Raw genomic sequence first — 25872 nt, forward strand, 5'->3', positions numbered from 1 at the left:
GTCTTTTGTCATTTACAATGAATGCATTGGTCCTTGTGTGTAGTGAAGAAGATATGAAAACACTGAACACATAAATGCTGGGAAAATAAACTTTATTAGACCACTGCATCCAATTAATCTGTTTAAGTGCAGAATTTGGAGGCTGTCCCTCAAAAGAGTGAGAGATAAATTTTGTTTTTATTAAACAGTTTATGGGCTAGAACTGCCTCAGGAAGCACAAGCAAAGCAAACAGCAACAGAAAAATTTTAGAGGCCATTTCTACACAGTGTCTAGAAGAATCACTTGGTCTGATTCACACTCATACTCTGCAAGCACATGATCTATCAGGAATACATTGTAGTTCCATTGTTAATGTTTAACAGCACTGAGAGGCTATTATTTCAGAAAACATGAATATGTAGATGTAAATGGCTCATGATTCGATTCCACAAAAGACTGAACACTGAAATTAAAGTCACCGCTTGATTTCCGACACATAGCTCATTCATATAAAGTGTACTGCTCATTAGAAAAGCACTTAAGCCTGGTAAACAATAATAAATAATGCCAATTAAATAGCATTAAGTCTGACTGCTCATTTACAAGACTGGCTTACGGTAAATGGTTAAGAAAAAAAAAGTGCAGTGCGGGAAATAATAATAATATCAGCCAACCCAACTGTGAAGGGCTGTCAGAGCAGCTGAAACTGGCTACATTTTTACACTACACAGCATTATTTCAAATAATATTGTGTGAGAGCATGTGAGTGACTGAATGAAGATGGCTGATAATGATATCAGGCTATTTGACAAAGGCATTACAGAAGCTTAATCATGTGAAATACCCCTAGCAGAACCACAAAAAATATTGAGAATGAGGCACTTTGTTCAATATTTGTCAAGATTTAACAGTCAGATCCTGTCTCTACAATTAGTACTTGCAACGTGAAGTGTCTGATTACTACAGTACGTGTTAACCGCAGAATCTGATTTGAATGTTAATAGGATATTCACCTAAAAAAAATAATTTGCTCATCCTCATGTCGTCCTGTTTTTCTTATGTGGAACACAAAAGGAGGAAAAATATATTTTTGTTCATATAATGAAAGTCAATGGGGTCCAAAATTATGGAAGCTTGTTTCTATCGCAGGACACAAAAATAAAAAAGGTAATTGTGACTCTCTTCCAATCGCAACTAAGGTTATATCTCACAATCTGAATTTTTTTCCCTCAGATTTGCAAGAAAGCCGCAATTGTAGTGTTTTTTTTCAGATTGTGAATTAGGTTATATCTCAGAATCTGAATTTTTTTCCCTCAGTTTAAACTGAAAGAAACTTGCACTGACTGATCTTAAAATATATCAGTGCCTCTGTTTTGTCTCAAAATGCACACCAGTAATATTTAAAGGCACGTTAATAAAAATTACTTAAATGTCCTAACTGAACTATTGCCTGGCTTAGTCTAAGCCCTGTCTGTAAAACCAGGCTATAAACTCAGAATTGTGAGAGAAAAAGTTGAGATTGAAAAACTATAAGATAAAAAGTTGCAATTACCTTTTTTATTCCATGGAGCAGATAAAACAAACAAACAAAACTGCAAGATGCAAACTCAAAATTGGGAGGTATAAACACAGAATTACAAGAATAAAGTCAGAATTCTGAGTTTATATCTCACAATTATGATGTTTTCAGAATTCCTATTCTCAGAATTGTAAGAAAACAAATTTTAATTTTGAGTTGCAATTACTTTTTATTTTTTATATCATGGCAGAAAACCAGGCTTCTATACAAAACATCCTCAATAAATCCCACTAAAGTTTTTTTTTTTTTTTTTTTTTTTTTTTAAATGGTATGGAAAAAAAAAAAAAGTCTGTTCTGCATTTTTTGTGTTTCACCGAAGAAAGTCATACAGGTTTGGAATGACATAAGGATGAGAAAACACAAATTATAATTTTTGGATGAGCCAAAAATTTAAATTCTGTCATCATTTACTCAAATCTGTATGACTTTATTTCTTCTGAGGAACATAAAGGAAAATACTTCATAATGTTGGTAACCAAACAGTTTTGATTCCCACCGACTTCCATTGTAATTTTTCTCCTTACCATGCAAGTCAATATGAACCAAAATTGTCAACATTGGGATTCTTCAAAACATCATCTTTTGCGTTCCACTGAAGAAATTCTGAAGAAAGTTCTGGAATGACATTAGGATGAGTAAACAATGACAGAATTTTTCTTTTTGGTCAAGTGTCCCTTTAAATGTGCTCCAAGATCCTTTGGGTGGACACTTATTTTAAAAGGCATGCTCAAGCGTCACAGCAACAGAACCTTCCTGAGATGTGGAACCAATCAGAAGAGGTTGTTTAAAGGACACTGCCTTCATCATACAAGCCCCGCCCTCAGAAAGGCAGCAGTAAACCCAGGCGTCGAGCGTCAGTGTGGGGTCTGGGGATGCAGGGGCCACTGGGATGGATGAGACGATCGAGATAGGTTCAGAGAGATCACTGATGCTCCCGGTTACAGCTCGCCCTTCCAGTAACCACTCATTACCTGCCGAGAAAAAAAACATGGCTTAGTGTGCGGCCGATGGACGATTCCTGTAACGTTTGATATTTCTGGCTGATGTTTGTCTGGAAGGCACTGGTTCCTGAAGCACCATGTGTCTGGGTGTAAAACAACACGTATACATCAGCCAACACATTGAAATATTTCTCTGGCAGTTGATGGGGACTTTCAATATGCATACAAACACAATTTCAGTAGGGAATCATGTGCGTTAGCGGTGAAAGGAAACGCCTTTTGTTAATGGTTCTGCAATGCAGTGTGTACCAGGTGTGTCACTGGCCTTGAATCAAGGGCAGGCTACTAAGACAAGTGTCAGATAGAATTAGGACAGTGTCCAATCAAATGATCCCCAATGAGACCGAACCAGAGAGGATGTGAGCAAAGACCTACAGGGCTGACCTACGTAAAAAACATAAGCACAGAGCACAAAATATAAACAGAAACCAGAAAAATGTTTTTATGGCAGCGTTATACATTATATCAGTTGATTTATCTTTTGAAAGCTAAAAAAAAAATTCTGTATCAAATGTTATTTTTAAAAGTACAATCAAACTCTCTTTCAATAAAATAAATGACACCATGATTGATATTTAGCTATCTAATCATATAACATTAGTTTTTAAATGCTGATTAAATGTGCAAATATTTACTAGGGCAATTGCAGTACAGTTTAATAAATTTATGCAGAAAATTTTAATATCGTAAAAAAAGAATTATGCAAATAAATTCTCATTCTCCTTAAATAAAATCTGTTTATGCAACTACATATGCCTACAATTTTAATCATATAAAATCAAATACATTATATTTAAATTACATAAAAATAATTACAACAATACAGCAATATTACAAGAATTTAATATAAAGACTTTTCTATTTTACTATATTTTAGAATATATAATTAACTCAGAATTCATTTAAAATGTTGTGCTGCTTAATATTTTTTTTGAAACTGTAAGATATTTATCTGAAATAGAAATATTTTGTAACAAGAAATATCTCTTTTGATCAATTTAATGCATTCTTGCTGAAGAAGTTAAATATTTTTCCAAATCAAAACAAAAACGTACTGACCACAAACTTTAGAATAAAATCATAAAAATTGAAGTCACATGATGGCACTTTCCCAAAGTCTCCATTAATTTCTGACCCTGCTTGCTGATATAACATTTACATAATGATAATTTTCCAGGGGGTCAAAATACAGGAATTCAATCTCACACTTGTATTTACATATAACACACAAAACATTTACACTAGTTACTACTACACACGCGAAGCCACCCACAAACAAGCACTTACGGTAATTTGGTGCATAATTACAGTCAATCAATCAATCAATCAAAGTCAGACAGAACTAGTAGTTGCCGTTTCTGAGAATTCAACGCCCACAGCCGGTCAGGCTTTTCTGGTCCTAATGGGTGTCTTTGTTCTAATTATGCAGAGTAGCTCCACGGGACTTTATGTCACTTCAACTATGACCACTTTCGAAACTAATTAGGTGCTTGTTTATTGGATGGTAAAATAAAATGTTCTGGTGCGGAGTGTAGACAAACAATCAGTGTGATGAGCAGAAATCGTCTCTGGTGACTGGGCTAATTATCAATCATGGAAGACGTGCTTTCGGGCGGGATTGACGTTTTTGTGCAGAAGAACAGAGAAGAGACAACAGGAAAGACAAATGTTGCAGCAGACGGACGGAGGGAGAGGCAGAAATGATGATGCTAAAAAAAGAGAGCGAGATAGAAAGGGTAAGATAGAATGAAGGGTTGACCGTGTGTTGGGATGCATAGAGGAATTGTTTATTTATCCTTGGATCATCTCCCAGTATGGCCAGCTGGTCCCTGAAGCCTGCTGAAAATGTGTGAACACAGCAATCCGAAAAAAACAGAAAACTATAGTTTACCCCACAGAGGAGCCCCAGAGGAATAGTGTACAAGGTGTGAAAAATTGCATGCAAATAAACACGTTTTACATAATTGGCACTGAGAGCTAGTGAAGATGCTCTTATTGGATACATTTGATTTCGTACCTTCTGCAGATAAGCTCCAGAAACTAGGGGCTTCTTCGGTCAGCTTGGTCCCAGTTGGTAGTGCCAATTTCAGAAAAAGAGTGACTGACTGCCCTGAAGAAACTGTGATTGATGGCATTGTAAGGACTGGGGCTGATTTTGGAAGTTTGGGAAGCTTTCTGACCTCAGGTGTGCTGCTAGTGGAAGTTGTGAAGACAGCATCAACCTCTTGCTGAACAGCAATGGGAAACTGGTGCAAAAAGAGAAAGAAAACAATAAGCCAATCGTTAAGAATGACAATTGACAACCCACATGTGGGAACTCACCAAAGAGATCGTTTTGGTCTCCAGGTCCAGGACTTTGATGCAATTGTTGTTGGTGTCTGCCACATACAGCAGCTTTCCTCCTTCACCCAGACACAGGCCTCCGGGTTCGTTGAAGCTGGACTCCAGAAAGCTTGGGCCGAGTCCGTTCCCAGCCTTCCATGTGCCTGCAAGCACCCTGGACTGCTTAGTCTTCGGATCCACCACTTTGATCTGCAACAGAGAAGAAGCTCCTTCATGACCATGGAGTCACTGACCATTGATAGTGCTTGCCCATTCAAAAACTTGCACCACTTTTTGTGGTTAAAGGAATAGTTCGCCCAAAAATGAAAATGTATTCACCCTCAGGCCATCCAAGATGTAGAGCTTGATTCTTCATCAGAACAGAGTTGGAGAAATTTAGCATTCCATCACTTCCTCACCAATGGATCCTCTGCAGTGAATGGGTGCCATCAGAATGAGAGTTCAAACAGCTGATTAAAAACATCACAGTAATCCACAAGTGATCCACACGACTTCAGTCCATCAGTTAACATTTTGTGAAGTAATACTTATCACTTCCAGCCAAAATAGGAGTCCATATTCCATAATAATGCTTCCTCTAATGAAAAGGTGTATCCCCTGTTGTCCTCACACCTTAAAATCCACCTACATATTTGTTAAGAACCATTTTTGGTGCTTTATCTGTGCATTTTCTCTCATGATTCAGACGAGACAACTTTTCTACTGGAGAAAGCAGTATTATAGATTGTCTCATTCTGATGGCACCCAATCACTGCAGATGATCCATTGGTGAGCAAGTGATGTAATTCTAAATTTCTCCAAATCTGTTGTAATAAAAAAAAAAAAAAACTCAACTACATCTTTGATGGCCTGAGATGGAAGAAAATTCAGGAAATAAGTGTGAGAATTAAAAAAAAAAAAAAGTATGTTAAAAATATTAAATAATAATAAAATAGGGGTAATGCTCACAAAAATGTGTTTGTCAAATGCTTTCTATAAAAAGTGTATTAAGCTTTCTTTCTTTAAAAAATTACCCTTAGTCTGATTTTATCCAATCCGTTTTTAAATGCTGCTTCAGTGTTAAAATATATACTGGGTATATTATACCTTTTATATATATATATATATATATATATATATATAAAAAAAAATCACATACATACATAGACATACATACATGTATAGTAAATAGATATAGTGTTGAAAGTTTATTTTAGCTTTAAATAAAAGTCACTCAGTAGGACTTCAGTGCATTGTTTGTGTCTGGTGCAGAAAGACTGACCTTGTGATTGTAAGAATCGGCTACATAGAGGAGGCTGCTGCCCTCATCCCAGGACACTCCTAATGGATGCTGCAGTTTTGCATCTATGCCTTTACCATCAACGTCTCCAAATGCAAAAAGGTTCTGTTCAAGCAAAGAGAAAACATAATCTTTAAAGACCATACATCATTTCTTGACCGCTTAACCATGCGAACAACGTTACGCTTTGGTGCAAAGTTTTGAGAATGTATAAATGAGCCTTTTCTGTATATTTACTCAATCACAGTGCTGCAGTGAGTGTACAAAAATAAGTCACTGGACTTCACAAGGGAAGAAAAAAAAAAATCCCAGTGACCAAATATGGTGAAACCCAATCCATTCTCATTATCTGCCAGAAGAAAACAGTCTACTCAAAGGAAATCTAGCAGATCTGAAAAATGTCTCAACTGCTTCAAGGAATGGAGAAAAATAGTTTCTCATTCAAATCGCCTAGATTCATTAAGTGATAAAAATTGCTCCACGACTTCATTTATTAAATGTCTCCTTATATTATAGTAAGCTTTGGGATCTTGTAGTGCCAAACAAACTTGTAAAAAAAAATGCTTTACACTGCATGAAAATGTGGCGTTTAATCAACTGTGATAATTTATGACAGCATAAAAATTCAAATCTCTCCATGTGGTGTTTTTTGTGAACTGGGCAACAACAACTACTTCCCTTATAAAGCATGTGCAGGGAAGACAAAGTGCTCAGTAGGGAGAGAAATTATCTGATACTGATCAAAAGAAATGTCCTCACAAGAAGAGAAGAGAATTTTAACACCTTTAAACTTCTTTATTGGTATCTGATTGTCTTATAATTCATTGCATTAACCCGGCTAATTATGTATAAAGAACTTTTAACTTGTAAATGCAGGTAGGGCTTACCAGAGGATCTCTTTCTCCCCCCACCACATGTTTGACTGCTCCATCCTTCAGTGAAAGGCTACGAATGGTGCTGCTCTCACTGTCAGCGATAAAGAGACACTCCCAGGGCTCAGTCGGGGCAAGAGCCAGGCCTGACGGCTGGGCCAGACCTGCTTTATAAGGGTACGCGTTATTCCTGTTCTCCTCATTCCCACTGCCCGCAAAGCGCACACATGTTCCTTTTTTGCTGTCGCTGGAAAAGGCATTAGATAAAGATGGTTAAGTCTGATTAGAATGATTATATGGAACAGTTAGTGCTCTTAATTTGGCTGACTCTAAAACAAAAGCCGGAATTGTGACAAAATAACTGCAATTAGGATCTAATAGCATGTAAGAGCAAAAAAAAAGTCTCTGGCACACGGTGCCAGAAATTCTTGAGATTATTATATTTAATAAAGTATCTCCCCCCCCGTATGTTCTTTATCTGATATATTAAAGCTGTTATCGATGCTTTCTACGGCTCTAAAAACATCAAGAGAAATGTTACATTTGTGAACAACACACCAAGTTAAGAGTTCATTTTGTATCAGGACGATCAGAACCAGTGTGGCTGCCCAGAAAATGACATCACTTGGGCAGTCCCGGGGCCTCTTTTTTTGAATGCTGCCTTGACTGTACAGAACTAACATGAGGAGAACACAGGGAGAAGAGCTCACCTCCCTTTGGGAAGCTTCCCGTCCTCCAGGAAGAGAGCCCAGATCTGATGCGTTCCTGCCATGGCTATCCACAATATATCACCACCTGCATAAACACAAACACACGCTATCAAATAGTAAACAGCTTACGTGTTTACAACATATTGATGTTGATTATGTTGCTTAAAATAAGAACTAATTCTTAGTCAAGTACACATTAAATGAGTAAACTCGCATAACCTTCATATCACATTTTATCCTTTCGGGCTGCATAAAGATCCTTTTACTAGATCTCACCAATGCATGCATGGTCATTCCACATTGTAAATGAGACTGCTTATATTCATATAAAGTAATATATTATCAGTGGATCAGCCGTAATTTTATGAGGCTACGAGAATTTTTTATTTTTTTGTACGCACAAACTTTATTCAACAATTCTTCTCCTTTGCGACACCCTGGGACCATTTTGGAGAGTATCATGATGAATGCGTGTACTTTCCTCTGAATGTGTGCGTCAGCAGCATCACGCGCATGAGTTGTTTATGTGCAGGAAAAAGCATGTGCATGCGTCATGATACTCTCCAAAATGGCACCAGGGTGATGCAAAGATGAATTGTTGAATAAAGTTGTTTTAGTTTAGTTTTTTTTTCTTTGCACAAAAAGTATTAATAAAAATTAATAAAATAATTTTCATTTTTGGGTGAACTATCCCTTTGTGCCTACCCCACAAATGCGTCCCGTTACAACAAAAAAAGCAACAATTCTATATTATATTATATAGACTATTAACTATTATTAACTACTGGTCTGTGGGGGGGGGGGGGGGATCATGTTTTTTACCTCAATATTTCACCCTAAAAATGTAGTAAAGGAGCCTGAAGTTGATTACAGGACTAATTAATTAACCTAAATATTATGTAATATATGTACTATTTTGTTTTGTATATTGTTTATAATATTTTGTAAGTATGTTATAAATAAATAATGGTGATTTTTTTGTTTCTAAAATGTATTTTATAAAATTTAGTTTGACTGTTTTCCACTGGTTAAGATTTGCCTCTTTTCAAAGACCCTTTGTGAAAAAACAAACAAGAAAAATGTGACCATATTGATTTATTCTATTTGTGGAATGTGGCAAATGACAAAGTACTGAAATGCTCTAGTGCAATGAAAACATAAAAGTACGCTATGGTGTCCAGCAGAGTGATCTGAACTGATGAATTTACATTAGAAATCAGTTTAAGTACCAAGTGGAGGGGCTCTAATACTTGAGAGCTTTGCGTTGCGATTTCTCTTTGAGGAATCAGAAATGAGGTGCTCTGTACTTGTGTCTAACAATAGACCTCTAATGGTACTGTGCTTATCAAAGACAATTTCATTGTTGGGCTGGAGCCTAACTACTTGCATTCATGAAAGAGTGAGACAGAGGGAAAGAAAGAGTGAGGAAAAGAGAGGGGGGAAAGATTGAGATGGAAAGGAAAGAAGCAGAACTCTCCTCTCGCAGGTTTTCAAAGGGATCTGAGATGGATGGAAGGCAAACGAGCCAAAGTAGATGAAATCTGATGAATGACAAAGACATGCTGCAGGATTTCAACATTACAATTAAACTTCAAGGTGGAAAATGAGTGGAAAAAAGGAAAATACAAACCAGACAGATGATTAAGGGAATATTATGAATGATGAAGTGCAAAATGCAAATATTACCGTAGGTACTGATTTGTCATATACAGAGAAATGAATTTCAAGAACCATGTTGTTTCTAGCATCTCCTCCTACATGAGCATCCAGTTTTTTTAAAACAAATTACACACACACATACATATATATTTATAAAATTCACTGTACAAATACACGTGTATATATATAAGGGGTGTAATGGTACATGCATTCGTACAGCAAATTTTCAGTACATGTCTTTCAGTTCAGTACATGTGAGTACATGTATACACAACAAATACAGCATTGTAGCCTTTTAACCACCAATAATCATGATACTCTCTGTGTTTTGTTACTTTCGATAAGAAACAAAGTCTCTTTTTTCAAATTCTGTCCATTTTTACTAGGAAATTTAAACATAAAATGCTGTTTTGCGCTCTTTGATGTGGCGTGACAGATCTCTGTATAGACACATCAGTTCAAGCAGCAGTGTGGAGTGCGAGTGAATGCGATCATCTCTTCTTCTTTAATACGGTTTACTACTAGTTACAGCATGAAATAAACATGAATGAACATCTGAAGGTATGTTGAAAGATCTTGTGTGTGTCTCAGTATTTTAAACGTGGAAAGACACGGTTACGTTAAATATATGCCCTCTATTTGCTTATATATTCATTATATTTTACTTAACCTGAAGTAGAAACATAACTTCATAATTAGATTTAGAAGTTAATGCAAAAACTGCCTTACATGCGATTTACAAGTTTGTACACAATTTTTTTTTAATTTTTTATTTGAGTGTTTATTATTATATAAAATAAACAGAAACTGAATTTAATAGTTTTGTATGTTATTTATAACATTAATATTATAGTAATGTGTAAGTAAAGAGCTCCAGATTACAACATATAGATTTTTTTATCCTTACGTAAATTCTAATTGTGTTTATTTAAAGACCAAGACACAATTTGTTCAGTAAACCGTTTAATAATAAAATAATAATAATAATAAAAAAAATTCTTCCCCCTGCTGTACCAAACTATCATTTTTGTCTGTTGTGACACCCCTAATATATATATATAATTATTTTCCTTAACCTATCTATTAACACTATGGTATAAAACAATTCTTGCAGAAATAACTACTGGAGTGTTTAGGAAAAATGCTATACATCCAAACCCTTTTTATCATTTCTGAACATAGAATAGGCATTGTTAATGTGTAAGTAGATGACATTATGTTAATTAATTCAACTTTCTGACTCAGAAATCAAACAATCTGGAATGAGCAGCTTCTGTGGCTTAGTTAATAAATGGTCTTTTGAACTGGAGGAAGCTTTTATTTCAGAAGAGAAAATTCTGATTTTATGACCACTTTAAATCAAACATTCAAAAAAACTGCTGCATTAAACAACACATGGAAAGAAGAAAATTAAAAGGAAAGGAAGAAGGAAAGAAATGGAAATGAAACGGAATAAGAAAACTAAAACGGCATCAGGGACAATAGCAGATGCATAAAGGAACAGGAAACGGCGAAATCTTATTTTCTTCGTAGGATTACCTGCAAGAAAGCAACCGACTGTTCAGGGAACAGACTTAATGCACATTGGGGACCATCAATGAATGTGACTAAATCAGACACACACCACACAGACCACTTTAAACGTCTCTCTCTCTCGACTAATGCTGGCAACACCCATTTCTTCAGCTGTTTAATGGAACGATATGACTGAATAATGCGGACTGATTTAATAATGCCTTAAAATATAAAGTAGGAATTTTAATTATGTTTTAGAAGCATGTTAAATTAAATTATCTCAGACCTGTGGGACATCTTTGTCCAGGGCCGCTGTGTATAAAGATATTACTGCAAAACAAAAAGAGGCTATCTTCAATAAAAATAGTTCGTTAGAGGCACCATTTATCAGAAACCACAGCCACATGAGTGCTTTCTGATCATATCACCTTCTTTTTCTTTGGTGTTGTGGGTTTAACTCAGGCAACACCACAACATTCAGCTCTGTGTCTCTGGTTAGCAACTGACCGACCGTGCAATTTACTCCAGGGCCGCTTCCAAACAACAAGAGGCAATTTTAGCAGAACAAAGATCTTTTTGCACCCTGCATCGTACACACTTGTGAAAATCAAAGGCGAGTGTGGTATCTACAGAGCGAAGACTTCTGAGAACAACCTGATTAAAGATTCCAAGATGGACAAGACAGATAGAGAGAAGATGTGAGAGGCAGAAAAAGGGATGTATAAAACGCTCCCGGCAGAATAATGAAACGCAGATTCAGAAGATATTAAATTTTATGAGCAAGGTAGAAAAAAAGACAGGGTGACTCTAATTCTAAAGGAAGGAGCAGAGTATACTGAAAGAGGATGACCACTAAAAGTACCTGCGTTGCCAAGGGCAACGTCCCAGGGAGAGCTGATTGGCTGTTGTGGTCCCGGTGCTCCGCCTTCTTTATCTGTGCCTTGAACGCCAATGCCAGCTAAGGTCGAGACTTTTCCTTCTGAAAGGTTGATCTTGAGAAGAAAATAAAAAGCATCAGATTCTATTGAGGACAGAGACAAGCGGTTTTTCAAGCACCAATCAGAGTGAATTTGGGTTAGAGTTGCCAGCAGGAGAACAAGCTTGACCTGATTCTGCTGATTTACCTTTCTTACAAGGTGGTTCTCAGTGTCAGCCACGTAGACCGTGTCTCCCTTTATGAACACCCCTTGTGGGGAGCTGAACTGTGCCTCAGACAAATTTCCATCTCGTCTTCCACTTGAGGGACCTATGAAGGCAAAGATAAACTTGTAAATGTAGACTAAAATAGGCAGTTGGCAACCCTAATTTTTTGTAACCATCCTGCATTTAAGGGAACAGAAGTGCATTTCAAGGACGGATGCAAGTTGCCCCTTATTTCAGGTTGTAACACCCAAACAGCTATAAAGAACATGCTTTTTTTCCAGCAAAGAAATGCACTCTTGCATAGTTTTGCTTTCAGAATCAGGTTTCATTAAAAAAAAAATAGATATACATTTTCTGTATTCATTCAAGCTATTTTGTTAAATAATCAAATTACATAAATGTAACCTTAATTAAATCAAATTACTATTTTAATTTTTTTTATTATACTGCAAATAAATAAGTTATACATTAAAAGAACAACAACAATACTATATAAACAACATTTTGTAATGATTTAAAAGAAGTCTCTTATGCTTACCATGGCTGCATTTATTTTAATGAAAAATACAGTTAAACCAGCATTATTTATTGCAATTTAAAATAACAGTTTTCTATTTTAAAACATTTTAAAATGCAATTTATTCCTTTGATGGCCAAGCTGAATTTTCAGCTGCCATTACTCCAGCCTTCAGTGTCACATGATCCTTCAGAAATCATTATGCTGATTTATTGCTCAAGAAACATTTCTTATTATTAGCAAATATTGAAAACGGTTTAATATTTTTATGGGAACTGATACTTTTAATTTTTGTAACAATTTAAAAATATTTTTTCACTTTTGATTAATTTAATACATCTTTGTTTAATAATAAATCTTTGCTTAATAATGAATGTTAACAAATCTTACTGACCCAAAACTTTTAAATGGTAATTTGTGCATAAATTTGAATAATAATTAATTGAAGATCCAATCTCAACATATGTCAAATTATATAAAGAAAAAAATTAAAGACAAAACAATAGTAAAATTCAGTGTTCCCTGAATTTGATAACTCTACTTAAAAAGTACGTATTACCAGGTCTTACCCCCTATTGTGTGCAGCAGCTGCCCAGTATGGGAGACCACTAGTACCCTGTTGTGTCCTGTGTCGGCAATAGCCAACTGCTTGCTGCTGGGGTCCATGGCTATTTTCCCAGGGAAAGAGAGGATGGAGGGGGGCAGGGAGTCTCTATACAGTTTGATTCCCACATCATGGTTCTTGAGCAGCCCTTGTTCTCTGTAGTGCTTGAGGGCGGCCGCAATGAAAAGGAAGAGCTGTTCTCGATGGCCTTCACCCACCAGGGAGAAAAGCAGATTTCCCCTGGGTCCCAGCACCACTAGCGTGGGCCAGCAGGACACCTCCAGCTCCTGCCACAGACGGGCATCGCTGTCGTTCACAACGGGATGGGTGATGTCATATCTCAACACCGCACTGCGTACGTTCTGTAGGACTTTCTCATTGGGGAATTTAGCTGAGTGCACACCTATGACAACCAGACCATCTGCAGGGATGAAAAAGAAGAGAAATGCAAGATATATAGAGGGTTTGACACTGAAGAGGAGGTATGGGACCGGAAAACAAGTAACCAGACTTAAATGTGCATCCCAAATTGTTTGTTGCACATACACTACCACCTGGCTTTGACAATCTTAAAATAATCTTCTCTTGTTTTAGACTTCTTAAGATAATTTTAAGGTAAAATTATGGATGAAATGTTTATAGCTCAAATGATGAACAAATAAAAGGATTACTTTATCAGCTAGCACTTGATACTCGCTTTGAACACCATTTGTAACGGGGATGAAAAAGAAAAAGTTTTTACCTAACAAAACCTGCTGGCCTTAGTAGAACTTTTATTAAAATGCCCGAGGTACATTTAGGTTTCAAAGTTATTCTAAAAGGTCCTTTATAAAGAACGTTTATGAAATAATAAATGTTTAATCTATCAAGGTCTGAACCTAAATCAAAAGGGAATGATAAAAGGAAAGTGGCTTTAATTTAATTATTTAAATGTATTTTTTGCCTAATTAAGGTTTTCATGGATGCTTTTTTTGTTAGTTCAAAAAAAAAAAAAATCTTTTCAGATTACACAAAGCTGTTCATTCTTATCTCCTCTAACAATGCGTGGAAGCATGTTGCGTTGGTGTATGCTTCTGAAACGTTTTATCCAAGTCCTTGAATACTGAAAATCCCAAAGAACCATCTTTTGTCCGTGTGTCAGCGCCTTCAACAGTACTAAACCTCACTCTTCATGAGTCACAGTTCCTTCCTTTTTAAAAACGTTCAATGAATGAACAACAAAGTCTATCAGGAACAAAAATGTCTGTAAAGAAGACATGAAAAACAGCATTTTACTTGCTATAAAAGACTTCAATGTACTAGACTGTAACAATCACATTGTGAAACTCCAAAATCCAACGGATTCTAAACAGAAACCATCATACTAACATTGACAAAACCATTTAGGAGGGGTTTTGTTACTGAGTAGGCATGCAAAGAAGTTAGCCAGTCATAACACAGGTCCTTTACATAGAAGCCTTAAAAGGTAAAGTAGCAAAAACTTGCTGTTCAACATTGTGTCCAAATAGATAGAAACGGATACATTTTCACTGACAAGTAATTTGTCTGCCCACAATGAAGGAGGTAATGATGAACAATACGGCATAAAATTAGCCATCTATGATATGTTTAATATACAGTTATGTGGGTTTTTAGACCAATTGGATTTAATGTGGACGGGGCAACACAACTCTACAAAAGGAAAACTAAGCGACTACCAATGTCCTGTGACTCATTGCTTGTCACAAAAAAAAAAAAAAAACATTGCTTGACTCTTTATGTAGTATCTGTATAGGCCACAGTGTAAAGGCTGTTCACACCAGAATTAATTATATTTCTGTAAGAATATGGTAGACCACAATGAAGAGAAACAATATGGTTGGATTCACTTTCAGAATCTTTTCCAGCTGATGAATGATCAAAACATTTGACACCCCAAAGAGAATCCACCCGACATAAAGCTCTCCATCCTTTCAAAAGCAACCAATGACCACTGCAGCATATGCTTACAATAAACAGATCACACATTTGTGTGGATGCAAATTTAGTTAAATTTATAGTTATTTTTCTTGTAAATGGGCCTTAGGGGTCAGAGCGGGTGTGAAAACTGGTTAAAAAATTAACTAAATCGACTGTTTTCATGACTAGAATTATAAATATACAAAAAACTAAATGCTACAAAACAAGTATAGAAAATATAGACCCCCTTTAAAGAAATAAGAATACAAGAATCCCAGACCTACACATCCTAACATGGGCTACTGCATGCAGAATGTCAAAACCAATCAAGGAAAACACGGGGGGCTTGATTGAGAGCTCATGCAGCCCCCAGGCATCCCATTATAACCAATGCGCTGCGTTTCTCTGTTTGCTCCAGTCTTCTGCACTGAGCTACAGTCTGCTTGACTTTGTCTAATTTAACAAAAATGTCAGCGGAATTTCTCCGCCGTCACTGGAAGTGACATTCCTTCATTCTGTGTCCCTGGGGTAAGCGACACAGCCATTGATGATTGAAGCAGACAGACGATGGTTTTTAAATTCCGGTTTCAGCCGTCCATCAGAAGATTAAAATTCATGGGCTCAGCAGCAGAGATGGGAAGCACACGCACGGGGGACCAGTGTCCCATTTCAGTATGCTTTTAGCCTGCTTCCCCTCTGCCTATAAATGCATTTGAAATACACTTGGCATAATCAAAATGTGATCAATGTTTTTCTGTACTTTTCCTCATGTCTCCCCAGCCGATTTCCCCTCAGGGAAGTAAACACATGGTAGAACCAGCACTTCTAAATATGATGAGAAGTAGGAGAGTGAAGTATGAGTGTTAACTATAATGCAGGTCTCAACAACAAGGATTTCAGTTTCAGTATGAGTGAGCTCAGTTCAGACTGTTGCTTGCCCCATCAAACTAGAGCTGTGCTGTCACTACGATTTTTGTTAAAAAAATACATAATTACTTTATTAATATTATTATTTTTTTAATAAATTTGCAAGTGAAAATCTTTCAAAATATTATATTTTTTGTTAAAAAAATACATAATTACTTTATTAATATTATTATTTTTTTAATAAATTTGATATATATTTATTATTTTTTTAATAAATTTGCAAGTGAAAATCTTTCAAAATATTATATATGTATTTATATGTTTGTGTGTGTTGTGTGTGTTTGTGTATATAAATCTGCATTTTTGCGGTGGTAACATTGAAAATACTGTCTGGGCAAGAACAAATCTGAAAAGTTTTTTTTTTTTTTTTTAAGCAAATGTTTTTCTATGATATCCTCCCAGAACCAAGAGAGTATGCAACTTGATGGCAAGAGTAAAAACAAAGTTTCTGTGTAATAATAAAAGGCCTCTTCTGTGATATAATCAACAGTAAACCCTAATAATTAATGAGACAAAGGGAAGAGGGGTGGGGAGGCATGTTCTGCTTCTGTAACAGAACAGTGGTAACAGAATGTACCAAAAGAAGTGCCAGAGATGAGGTATGTGTGAGATATGCCAGCGAGTGGGCTGCCGGCTGCCTGGCCAGTTGCCCCAGATGATCCCAAAGAAGTGGCCACCGATGGGCTCCTGACAGCTGGAGCTGATAACACTGGATGCAGAGCTGCTATAATAAGTCACAGACCAGTATAATGGTGCATCTATGTGAAACTCTCTGCCCTCTACATGGTTTGTGTGGATATTTAAAGTCTGCTATCCGATACAGTTAAGAGATCATGAGAATGTGTTGCTGGACTAGAAGAAGTTATCAAGCTCAACAGAATCTCACTTCTGCCCCAGTGAACCCTGGGAATGATTTACTATAGGATTTTTGTCAAGTTCTAATCAACACAGTCAAGAAACATTTATCTGGATTGCCTTCTTAGCGTGGCTACATACTGTACAATGCTTTTGTTTACCTAATGATATAAAACGGTATATTTTACACTATAACTGGTTTATACTATAAACAGTCTCTATCTAAACATGTATCACTCATACCTTCTATGGTGTAACTTTGCTCCAGCTGGTGTAGATCAGGAAGTAGGTGCATGCAGTTTATGCAGCAGTAGGTGAAGAAGTCAAGCACCACCACTTTGCCCGACAGTTCCTTCCTAAGTGACAGTGGGCCGTCTGTGTTCAACCATTCCAGTCCTGCAAAATAACAACAGAATTTAGTGTTTAACTAATATTTTTATTATGAAAATTTACATTAGATGAAAAAAAAAAACTTAAATTCTCCTGAGGCATATAAAATATTTTGCTTCAAATGATTCAGCATTTTTTTTTTTTTTTTTGTGGTGATGCCTTTAAAAAAATTTGGCAAGGCAGATACAAATCTGTATTATATAGTCTCACACCCACTGAGTTCATTTACACTCTTACCTTCTTCAAAATCCGGTATAATTAAATCGTCCTTTTCGTCTATTTTGTGTAAATACTGATGTACGAGATTTTCCTTCTCTTCTTGAGTCGTATCGTTCTCTAAAGCATAGTCTAGCTGGCTCTGAATGGGGAAAAGATCTGACAGTTTACTGTAAGACGCCATGACTCCCACAACAACAGAGTACAACACCGACTTTACGCTCGGCACTTTCGACAGTCAAATTGCAACAGTATCCAAGACAAAATAAACTCGTTTTGCGAGTAGTTAACATATTCGCCATATTATTAAAAATTCTGTTTGCATTAAATCTATAAATAAATGTCCTATGTCTACTATGAAATGACTCGATACGATTTGCATTATGGAATATGCGAACATCAATATGAAATAAATGCGCTTTCAACATTGGCGGTAAGAGTAATGACGAAAGATACTCGACGGGATTATCTAATCTTAACGGTTTTTGTTAAAATACTTTTACAGAGTACGTATTTCTTAATGCTTTTTGCTTTCAGGATGAATTTGTGAATGATACGGTATTATTTGTGCTGTGGTCGCGTTTTTTTTTTGTCTTAAAGAGAACATGAATGTGATGTTACAAAACCGCTTCGTTCAGAACAAACCAGTAGAATCTGTTAATGTTTACAAATGTCACAGAGCGGCTCTGAGAGTGAAATCTGGGACTATAAGCCTCTTAAGAAAACCAAAAAACGAAGCTGCACATCACAGATAAAAAGAGAAGATGGGACAAAGAGGAGAAAAGATAGCAATCCTGGGACATCAGTGCAAAAAACAGAAGTCAACAGTGCTGAAACACACACTGGTTTAGACCAAAATGGCAATAATGCTCCCGATAACACTAACGTTACCGTGAACTCAGGATCCCTGGACGTGAATCATGTGACACTTTCTCAAGACGTCCAGGAAAAAGACCCTCGGTCAGGAGGCTTCTGTCCTGTCTGTCAAATGCCATTTTCCCTCTTGGTGGTTCAGTCTCAACAATGGCATGTTGCAGAATGCTTAGATAACCCTGGTGACAACTGTAAAGGTAATGTTTTTCATAAATTCGTATGTGAAGCCAACAGTCATTCTGTTGTCTAACACACCAGATTCAACAACATCATTTCACTACAGCATTTACATAGCTGGAAAATGTATATGTACATTTACTATAGATTTAATTCACATGTGCGTTATTTTTAAATTATATGCCACTGTAAAATATAGACAGCTAGAGAATGCTATTCTTGAACACAATCAGTTATGAAACCTTCAAAATAAATAAATTGGTCAATGGATTTAAAAAAAAAAATAAAAAAATTATGAATGATATCTTTTACTTCAATATTAACTATATGTAGTATGTAGAACTGGAAAATTAATTGATTATAAGGTAACGGTTTGAGGAACCCCTCATTATGCTCTTATCACTTTAATGTGGAATATTTTCCAAGAATATTATTGTGTAATTTTTAAGAAAAAAAACAAACACTTTCTCTGTCTCCGATGCTACAGAATGTCCAGATGGTCTTCATTGCAAGTCCTCTATTCCCAATCACTACAAGAGATACAGCCACTCTCTGATCGCTCAGAGTCGAGCGCTAAATGACTGCACAACCCAAGCCATCTCAGACTTAAGCTTGAAGTCAGTTAATAATGTTGCACCTGCATCTGGCACAGAGAGCTCTGCGGACAGCGCTTTGAATGTATCTGCTTCATCCAGCCAAAGTTCATCTCCTGGTGATGGACCAAAGGGAACTCCCACCCAGAGTAACGCTCTGCTGCTTTTGCGCTCCCCTAATACTGAAGATATCAAGAAAAAGAAAGGTTGGTCTCCTTCCGTCAGAAGTTCTCAATCTCAGAGTTCCTCACAGGAAGCAAGAATGAAGACTTCAACTCCAGTTAAAGCAAATAGTTTTGACAATGCTGTTCAGACACAGACTAATGAAGTTAAAGCTGAGCTCTTTGAATGTAATGATGATGATTATATCTCCTACTCCCCACTCTCTGAACTTCCAAATGTGGATAAGGAGCACAGAACTCAAAAAACTAATATAGAGATTCACAGTACTGCACTGCAGGACAATGAGGATGATGATTCTCTTAAACTGTTCAGCGATGAAGATGATGATCTATTGTATAATATGCTGGACCAATATGAGACAGGGAACATGGAACATGGACCAGACAAAAACTCATTAGACACCTGTGAGAAACTGCACACATCGTTAGCACCCGATGATCACCTGACTACTTCCAGCTCCACAGGTGTTTCTAATGGAACATTTCAGCATGGACCTCAATCAATTGGAAAACAATCCACAGCAATTCCTGAAGATCCAAAGTCCCAGCAGTCACCTCAAAGTTTGGTATTAGAGCGTCTTCGGGAGCGCATATCTAATCCTGTACATGCCAACAGTTACATAAACCAAGAGTTGTCTTCCACCCAAACAGCCTTAACTCAGAAAACACCATCCATGGCTCCTAGGAGAACTCAGACTAAGGCAGGTCCCTCTGGATTAAAGCAAACAGACATTGGGGTGTTTTTTGGCTTGAAGCCATTGAAAGAAAAAAAGGCTGAGGAGGAAGTGAAGGCAACGGTCAGAGAGACCAATCAGCAAGGGTCTAGGAGAGCAAGGATTTCAGAAGTTCAGGGGGAAGACGCTAAGCTCCAGGGTAGACGACGTAGGAAGAGCAAAGCTTCATCTGAAGTGTCCAGTGTCTCGCCTGCTGCAGAAGATGGTACGACTCGGCCCACGCAAGCAGAAGAAAAGCGAGGAGGGAGAGCGGAGAGGCAGAAAAGATGGAACAGAGGAAGAGCAACAGATGGAAATCCAGAGGAGCCCAAGCGGTGTCCATTCTACAAGAAAATTCCTGGTTTGTGAACCGCTTTAATGCTTTTGTTTAGACCTGCTTAATACCGGTTGTTAAGATTGCATAAGCATTTACACTTTTGGTCTTAAAAGCTTGTGCCAGAACTTTATTGTACTAGACGTGTGTTTATTCTTTTACTCTCATAATATCTATTATTGTTTGTTTAGCTTGTTTTGTCTAATATGCTTTGGAGAATATAATATGCTTTTTCTCTGTTTAGGAACTGGTTTTGCTGTGGATGCTTTTCAGTATGGGGCTGTTGAAGGTGTCACAGCATACTTTCTCTCACACTTCCACTCGGACCACTACGGTGGCTTGAAAAAAGACTCTGTTTTACCCATCTACTGTAACCAAGTAAGTATCCCAACCTAACTGCACTTTAAGAATAATGAAAGCAGGATTTTCCTTGATCTTTAGAAAACTGAAGAGTTCAAAATATTATATAGAAATTCTCTAACCATCACAGTTCCCTCCCAAATAACTAAAGGGATGGTTAACTCAAAAATAAAAATTGTCATTATTTAATCACTCTCATGCTCTTCCAAACATTTATTCATTTCTTTCCTCTTTGAAATACAAAAGAGCATTGGGAGCCACACAGCTTTGAAGACCATTGACTTTTGTATACACACACACACATTATTAATTTCTTTCATGTTCATAGACTTTTGTATACACACACACACAAAAAAAAACCCCACTAAAGCACATCTCAAAGTGTTTTCTTTTATATTCCACACAAGATAAAAGGTCATACTGTTTTGGAGCAACATGGAGTTTTTTAAATCATAAGTAAATCATGAAAGAATTTTCATTGTTGGTTGAAATTTAAACCTAACACTTTAAACTTCAAAAATGTGTTATGAAATCAGAAATATCAACACATTGACATGAAACATCACAAATTTACATAAATCAAGATGAAGGTGAAAAATGGAAAAACAAATGGGGAAAGCAAAATCCCAATGAAGAAAAGAAAGTGTTTTCTTTATTTCTCAATGATGGTGTCAGGGAGGATTTGCTCTTGACTGAATCTTGGATTTCATGACAAACTGGTGTTAATCATGGCAGATAACTGGTAACCTGGTGAAGAGCAAGCTGAAGGTGGGTGAGCAGTATGTTCATGTTCTCCCTATGAACACAGAGTGTATGGTGCAAGGAGTGAAGGTCACTCTCCTGGATGCTAATCAGTGAGTAACTAATGAACATTTGAAGCCAATTTTATTACTTAATCAAAGGTTCCTATGTTCATACAGAATGACAAGACCTTAATTACTATGACTGTTTTTCCCCCCAGCTGTCCTGGGGCAGCCATGTTGCTATTCGTTCTGCCAGATGGCCAGACGGTACTCCACACAGGTGACTTCCGGGCTGATCCGTCCATGGAGCGCTACCCAGAGCTGCAGGGTCTCAGGATACAGACCCTCTATCTGGACACAACGTGAGTTCCCTACTAATAAAGCTACTTTTTGGTGCTGCTTCATGTGTTATCCACTTTGATTGCATCAACTGAGATGGGTTACAGAGTTGAGATTAAAAAGAAAATAAAACTCTTTCTCCATAGGTATTGCAGTCCTGAGTATACATTTCCCACTCAACAGGAAGTCATCACCTTTGCCGTAAACACAGCTTTTGAACAGGTCACACTGAACCCTCGTACACTTGTGGTTTGTGGCACCTACGCAGTTGGGAAAGAGAAGGTTTTTCTAGGTCAGTGAGCAATGTTGTCCTGCTTTGTCCAGACCTCTTGTAGACCTTGTGCTACTTCATCCGCTCTTGAAAGGATAGATTGTTCACTTTTCTATTATCCATGACCGTCATACTCACTCGTGAAAGAGGCTCATATAAAATAAAACAGTTTAAAAAAGAGATTTGCAGATGCTGTCCTAACTTGACTTTGAAATTATGTTCCTGTTCCACAGTTTGTCTGGCTTCCTGTACATTTTTAAAAATGCTTCCATGATTAATGTCCTGCGCCCATTTATTTATAAAGCTATGATTACTTTGTGTCCCACTGTGGACTGTTTTGCTTAAATGAAATCTCTCTTGTCTGTCTCACTGGATTGCAAATTCCAAATTCCAATAGACTAATTTTCATTCTTTCCTTCTTGTCTATATAGCGATTATATAAACAATTTTTTACCTGTCCCACCTGTTCCTCTAGCTGTATCGGAAGTGTTGGGCTCTAAGGTGTGTTTGTCCAAGGATAAGTATAACACCATGTGCTGTCTAGAGTCGGAGGAGATTGGCCAGCGCCTCACTACAGACTGGCGGGCGGCCCAGGTGCATGTACTTCCCATGATGCAGCTCAATTTCAAAGTGAGTTTGAACTATATTTAAAACTTCTGCGCCTTGTTTGTCATATCTGTAAGCTATAAATTATGAAGTGCAATTTTTGTCATCTGCAATTTTTGTATAAAAAGAGCTGATTATGCTAAACGCAATCAATGAGGCTATGTTTACTTATTCAATTTGGAGTTTAAAATTCATGCAGCGTTCAGTGTTATCTTTAATTTTCCTTGACGGCGCGTTTATGCTAATGCGGGAGGAAAAAAATTATGATTCTAATTACAGAGACCAACTGCCAGCGCAGCAGTTCTGGCAGCGGTAGCACTGATTGAGTCTGACTGAAAGTAAATTCTAATGAGACAGTTGCAGATAATAAAGATTAGTTATATGATGTGCCTTGGACCATTATAAGCAACTTTTCTCACCCATGCCAATGTAGATGTTGATTCAAAGCAATTTCAGAGTGGTTCCCAATGAGAAATGAGTTTAAATGGCCCTGACAGGAAGGAGGAAAAATTGCAGGGCAAGGTTGATTGTAGATTGCATCACATTTTCTTATGCAGCCACATTGAAAAGTCATTATGTAAATTGAAAGAAAGAAGCTGATTGCAATGTGGCATCATTTGACTTCAATTACACTTTTTGTCACACATACTACCATTCAAAAGTTTGGGGTCAGTAAGATTTTGTTTGTTTCTTTTGAAAGTCTCTTATGCACACCAAGGGTGTATTTATTTGAATGCATTGAAACAGTAATATTATTACAATTTTAAATAACTTGTCTATTTTGTCTATCCCCAGACTTCTGAATAAGAGTATATTCGTATTTACAATTACTACATTTGAAGGCATATTTATTCAGAATAACTAAAAATGAGCAACAGCTCAAGCTAATCAGCCTAAATATTTATGACCAGAAGCTTTTTCTTAACTGTACAGAACCTGCGGACACACTTGAATAAGTTCTCCAGGCAGTATGACCAGCTAGTGGCGTTCAAGCCCACAGGCTGGACCTTCAACCAGACTGTAAGGGTGGAAGACATCCAGCCTCAGACTCAAGGGAACATCAGTATCTATGGTATGTGTCAGTCTAGATTTATAAAGGATTTAATATAATGATTTTACTTGCCTCATTCACTGTTTCATCTGTTTAAGTGCAGTTATAACAATACAGTTGAAATATTTCAGACTGTCTGGGATGCTGACATTAACAGGAAAGGTTTTCGGAAAAATCAGCCAGTAGCGCATATGTAGGGCTACATTTGCTTCTGATATTTTTAGAAAATTGGGTCGCTTCACTTGAAACTTAAATTGCAAGTCCAAACAAACCCTAATCAAGGGAAGTAGATGTACACCAAATTGTGTTTTTTCTGAAATGTTGTATTTGCATTTTGATTTTATAAGAGGAAAAATACCCTCTATTTTGTCTGGTGACTTTAAGAGCCCTGAGCAAAATGAGTTTGTATTTTTGTCATCCTTTTAAATCAAAATCGAAGTAAGATGTTTGAAAAAGGCAATAAAAACACCTCATCATATTGCTCCATTTGCTTGCATATAGGATGGACAGTTTTAAGACGCTTTAATAGGTTTTCTCCATTTTGCTTAATGGTAGGTCTATACCAATAAAACAAAAATGCAGAAAACATGATATTTTTAATTGATATGTCACACCATCTCTTCCTTAATAAGATGTTAAAGAGGATTGCTTTCCATTGACCTTACTTTCATAATAAAAACTTAAAAACTTTGTCATTCTATTCCACTAACTGACAAGATTATACCTAATGGCTTCGTATGTGGAATGTGATTACATTTATATTGATTTTTCTCCCTTCCTGCAGTTGTTAGAAATGCTGTATGTCGTTTCAGGCTAAGAACAGCATGCCCTGTATTAACAGAAACAGCAGATGTGATCTGACCCAGAGAAAAACTCAATTTTTTCAGGTTTTGCAAGCCCAGGGTTTTAATTTCTTAATATCACCAGGTGCTGCCTCAAGCAGTATGTCATTTCACAATCTCCACTTGGACATCCAACATTGGCATTAATGGGAATTTGTGCTTGTTACTTTACACATACGCGCTATATAATATGTGAAATAATTGTACAAAAGGCTAGAGTGTAGAGCCCTGCGTTGGACTGTTCTCTTAAAATTCCACCTGCCCACTCCCGCAATGTTTGTCCACTCCCACCTGCTCCCAAGGACTTTCTCTCAGAGCTTGTGAAAAATGTACACAAATAAAATATAAACCTAGCGGCACCTCAGCTTTTAAACGTGCTGCTTGATACACAAGCACCAAACGATTAACTAAAGCAGGTTTACGTAAATAAGCCAAAGCACAATATATGATAACTAACTTATTAAATAAAAAAACATGCATCCCTCTACTAGAGTGTGACTCTGCTTAAGCAGCAGAAATCATGGTTGGTCTTTTGAGAAAGTAGATCAGGACATAAATAGGTTTTCCCAGCAGCTCAAAGATTTTGAGAGACACTTTCCTACTCTGTACTTATCTGTTCCAGGTATTCCCTACAGTGAGCACAGCAGTTTTCTTGAGCTGAAGCGTTTTGTGCAGTGGCTGCAGCCGAAAAAGATCATTCCCACGGTGAATGTGGGCAGCTGGAGGAGCAGGAAAGCCATGGAGGGCTTCTTCCGTGAGTGGCAGACTGAACCCAGAAACCTCAGCTCAACATCATGTGCCCTGAGAAACTCAAGGCAATAAAGTAAACTGACATCCACAATCCAACCTTTGGCCAAACAGTCAAACGGTCCCTTTATTGACTGGACCAGTATTACTCAGTGGACCATTTCAAAGAGGGTTTTGGACTGTCTTCTCACATTTGAAAAAGAAAATTGGTCTTTCTTCCAGCCTGCCTTTTTAAGTGATGGTAATAATGTTGCCTTTTATGAATGGCTCCCCTTGCTGGTGTCTAATGCTGGAATGGACCACATATGCCGTCTTATTTTAGGAGGGTTTTTTTTTTTTTACTCTGACGGATTTATATATTAAAGAAGTGTTTCTAAAGGAAATAAATTTTATCCACTTTACACTTGTTTCATTAATGATCTTGTTCTCTAAATCACATTTTATTTCATATTTATGCATGTGCAAGATATTTTTTTCATAAAAGTTATTTGCATGCTGAACGGTATCAATTCT

At 36.9% G+C, this 25872-nt stretch overlaps 2 protein-coding genes across 3 annotated transcripts; one reads left to right on the forward strand and one right to left on the reverse strand.

The window, feature by feature from the left end:
* Positions 1-1928: 1928 nt before the first annotated feature.
* Positions 1929-18535, reverse strand: nhlrc2 (NHL repeat containing 2). Of its 2 annotated transcripts, XM_042735717.1 has the most exons (12): positions 18420-18535; positions 17550-17670; positions 17166-17318; positions 13168-13623; positions 12063-12184; positions 11801-11930; positions 7765-7849; positions 7070-7301; positions 6165-6287; positions 4883-5092; positions 4578-4806; positions 1929-2530 (listed from the first exon to the last, which is right to left on the reverse strand). In XM_042735717.1, the coding sequence occupies exons 3-12, from the start codon at positions 17215-17217 to the stop codon at positions 2274-2276; spliced, it is 1896 nt and encodes a 631-aa protein (XP_042591651.1). In that variant the 5' UTR covers positions 17218-17318; positions 17550-17670; positions 18420-18535; the 3' UTR covers positions 1929-2273. The 2 variants fall into 2 exon arrangements, with proteins under 2 accessions (XP_042591651.1, XP_042591650.1); XM_042735716.1 differs by lacking the exon at positions 18420-18535 and having other exon boundaries at positions 17550-17777.
* Positions 17958-25760, forward strand: dclre1a (DNA cross-link repair 1A (PSO2 homolog, S. cerevisiae)). The gene is made up of 9 exons (XM_019113185.2): positions 17958-18598; positions 19066-20427; positions 20645-20778; positions 21496-21614; positions 21722-21865; positions 21989-22134; positions 22589-22743; positions 23653-23791; positions 25235-25760. Exons 1-9 carry the CDS (start codon positions 18199-18201, stop codon positions 25432-25434), a joined length of 2799 nt encoding a protein of 932 aa, XP_018968730.1. The 5' UTR covers positions 17958-18198; the 3' UTR covers positions 25435-25760.
* Positions 25761-25872: the final 112 nt, after the last annotated feature.

This window comes from Cyprinus carpio, chromosome B12 (assembly GCF_018340385.1).
Source record: "Cyprinus carpio isolate SPL01 chromosome B12, ASM1834038v1, whole genome shotgun sequence".
NCBI lineage: Eukaryota > Metazoa > Chordata > Actinopteri > Cypriniformes > Cyprinidae > Cyprinus > Cyprinus carpio.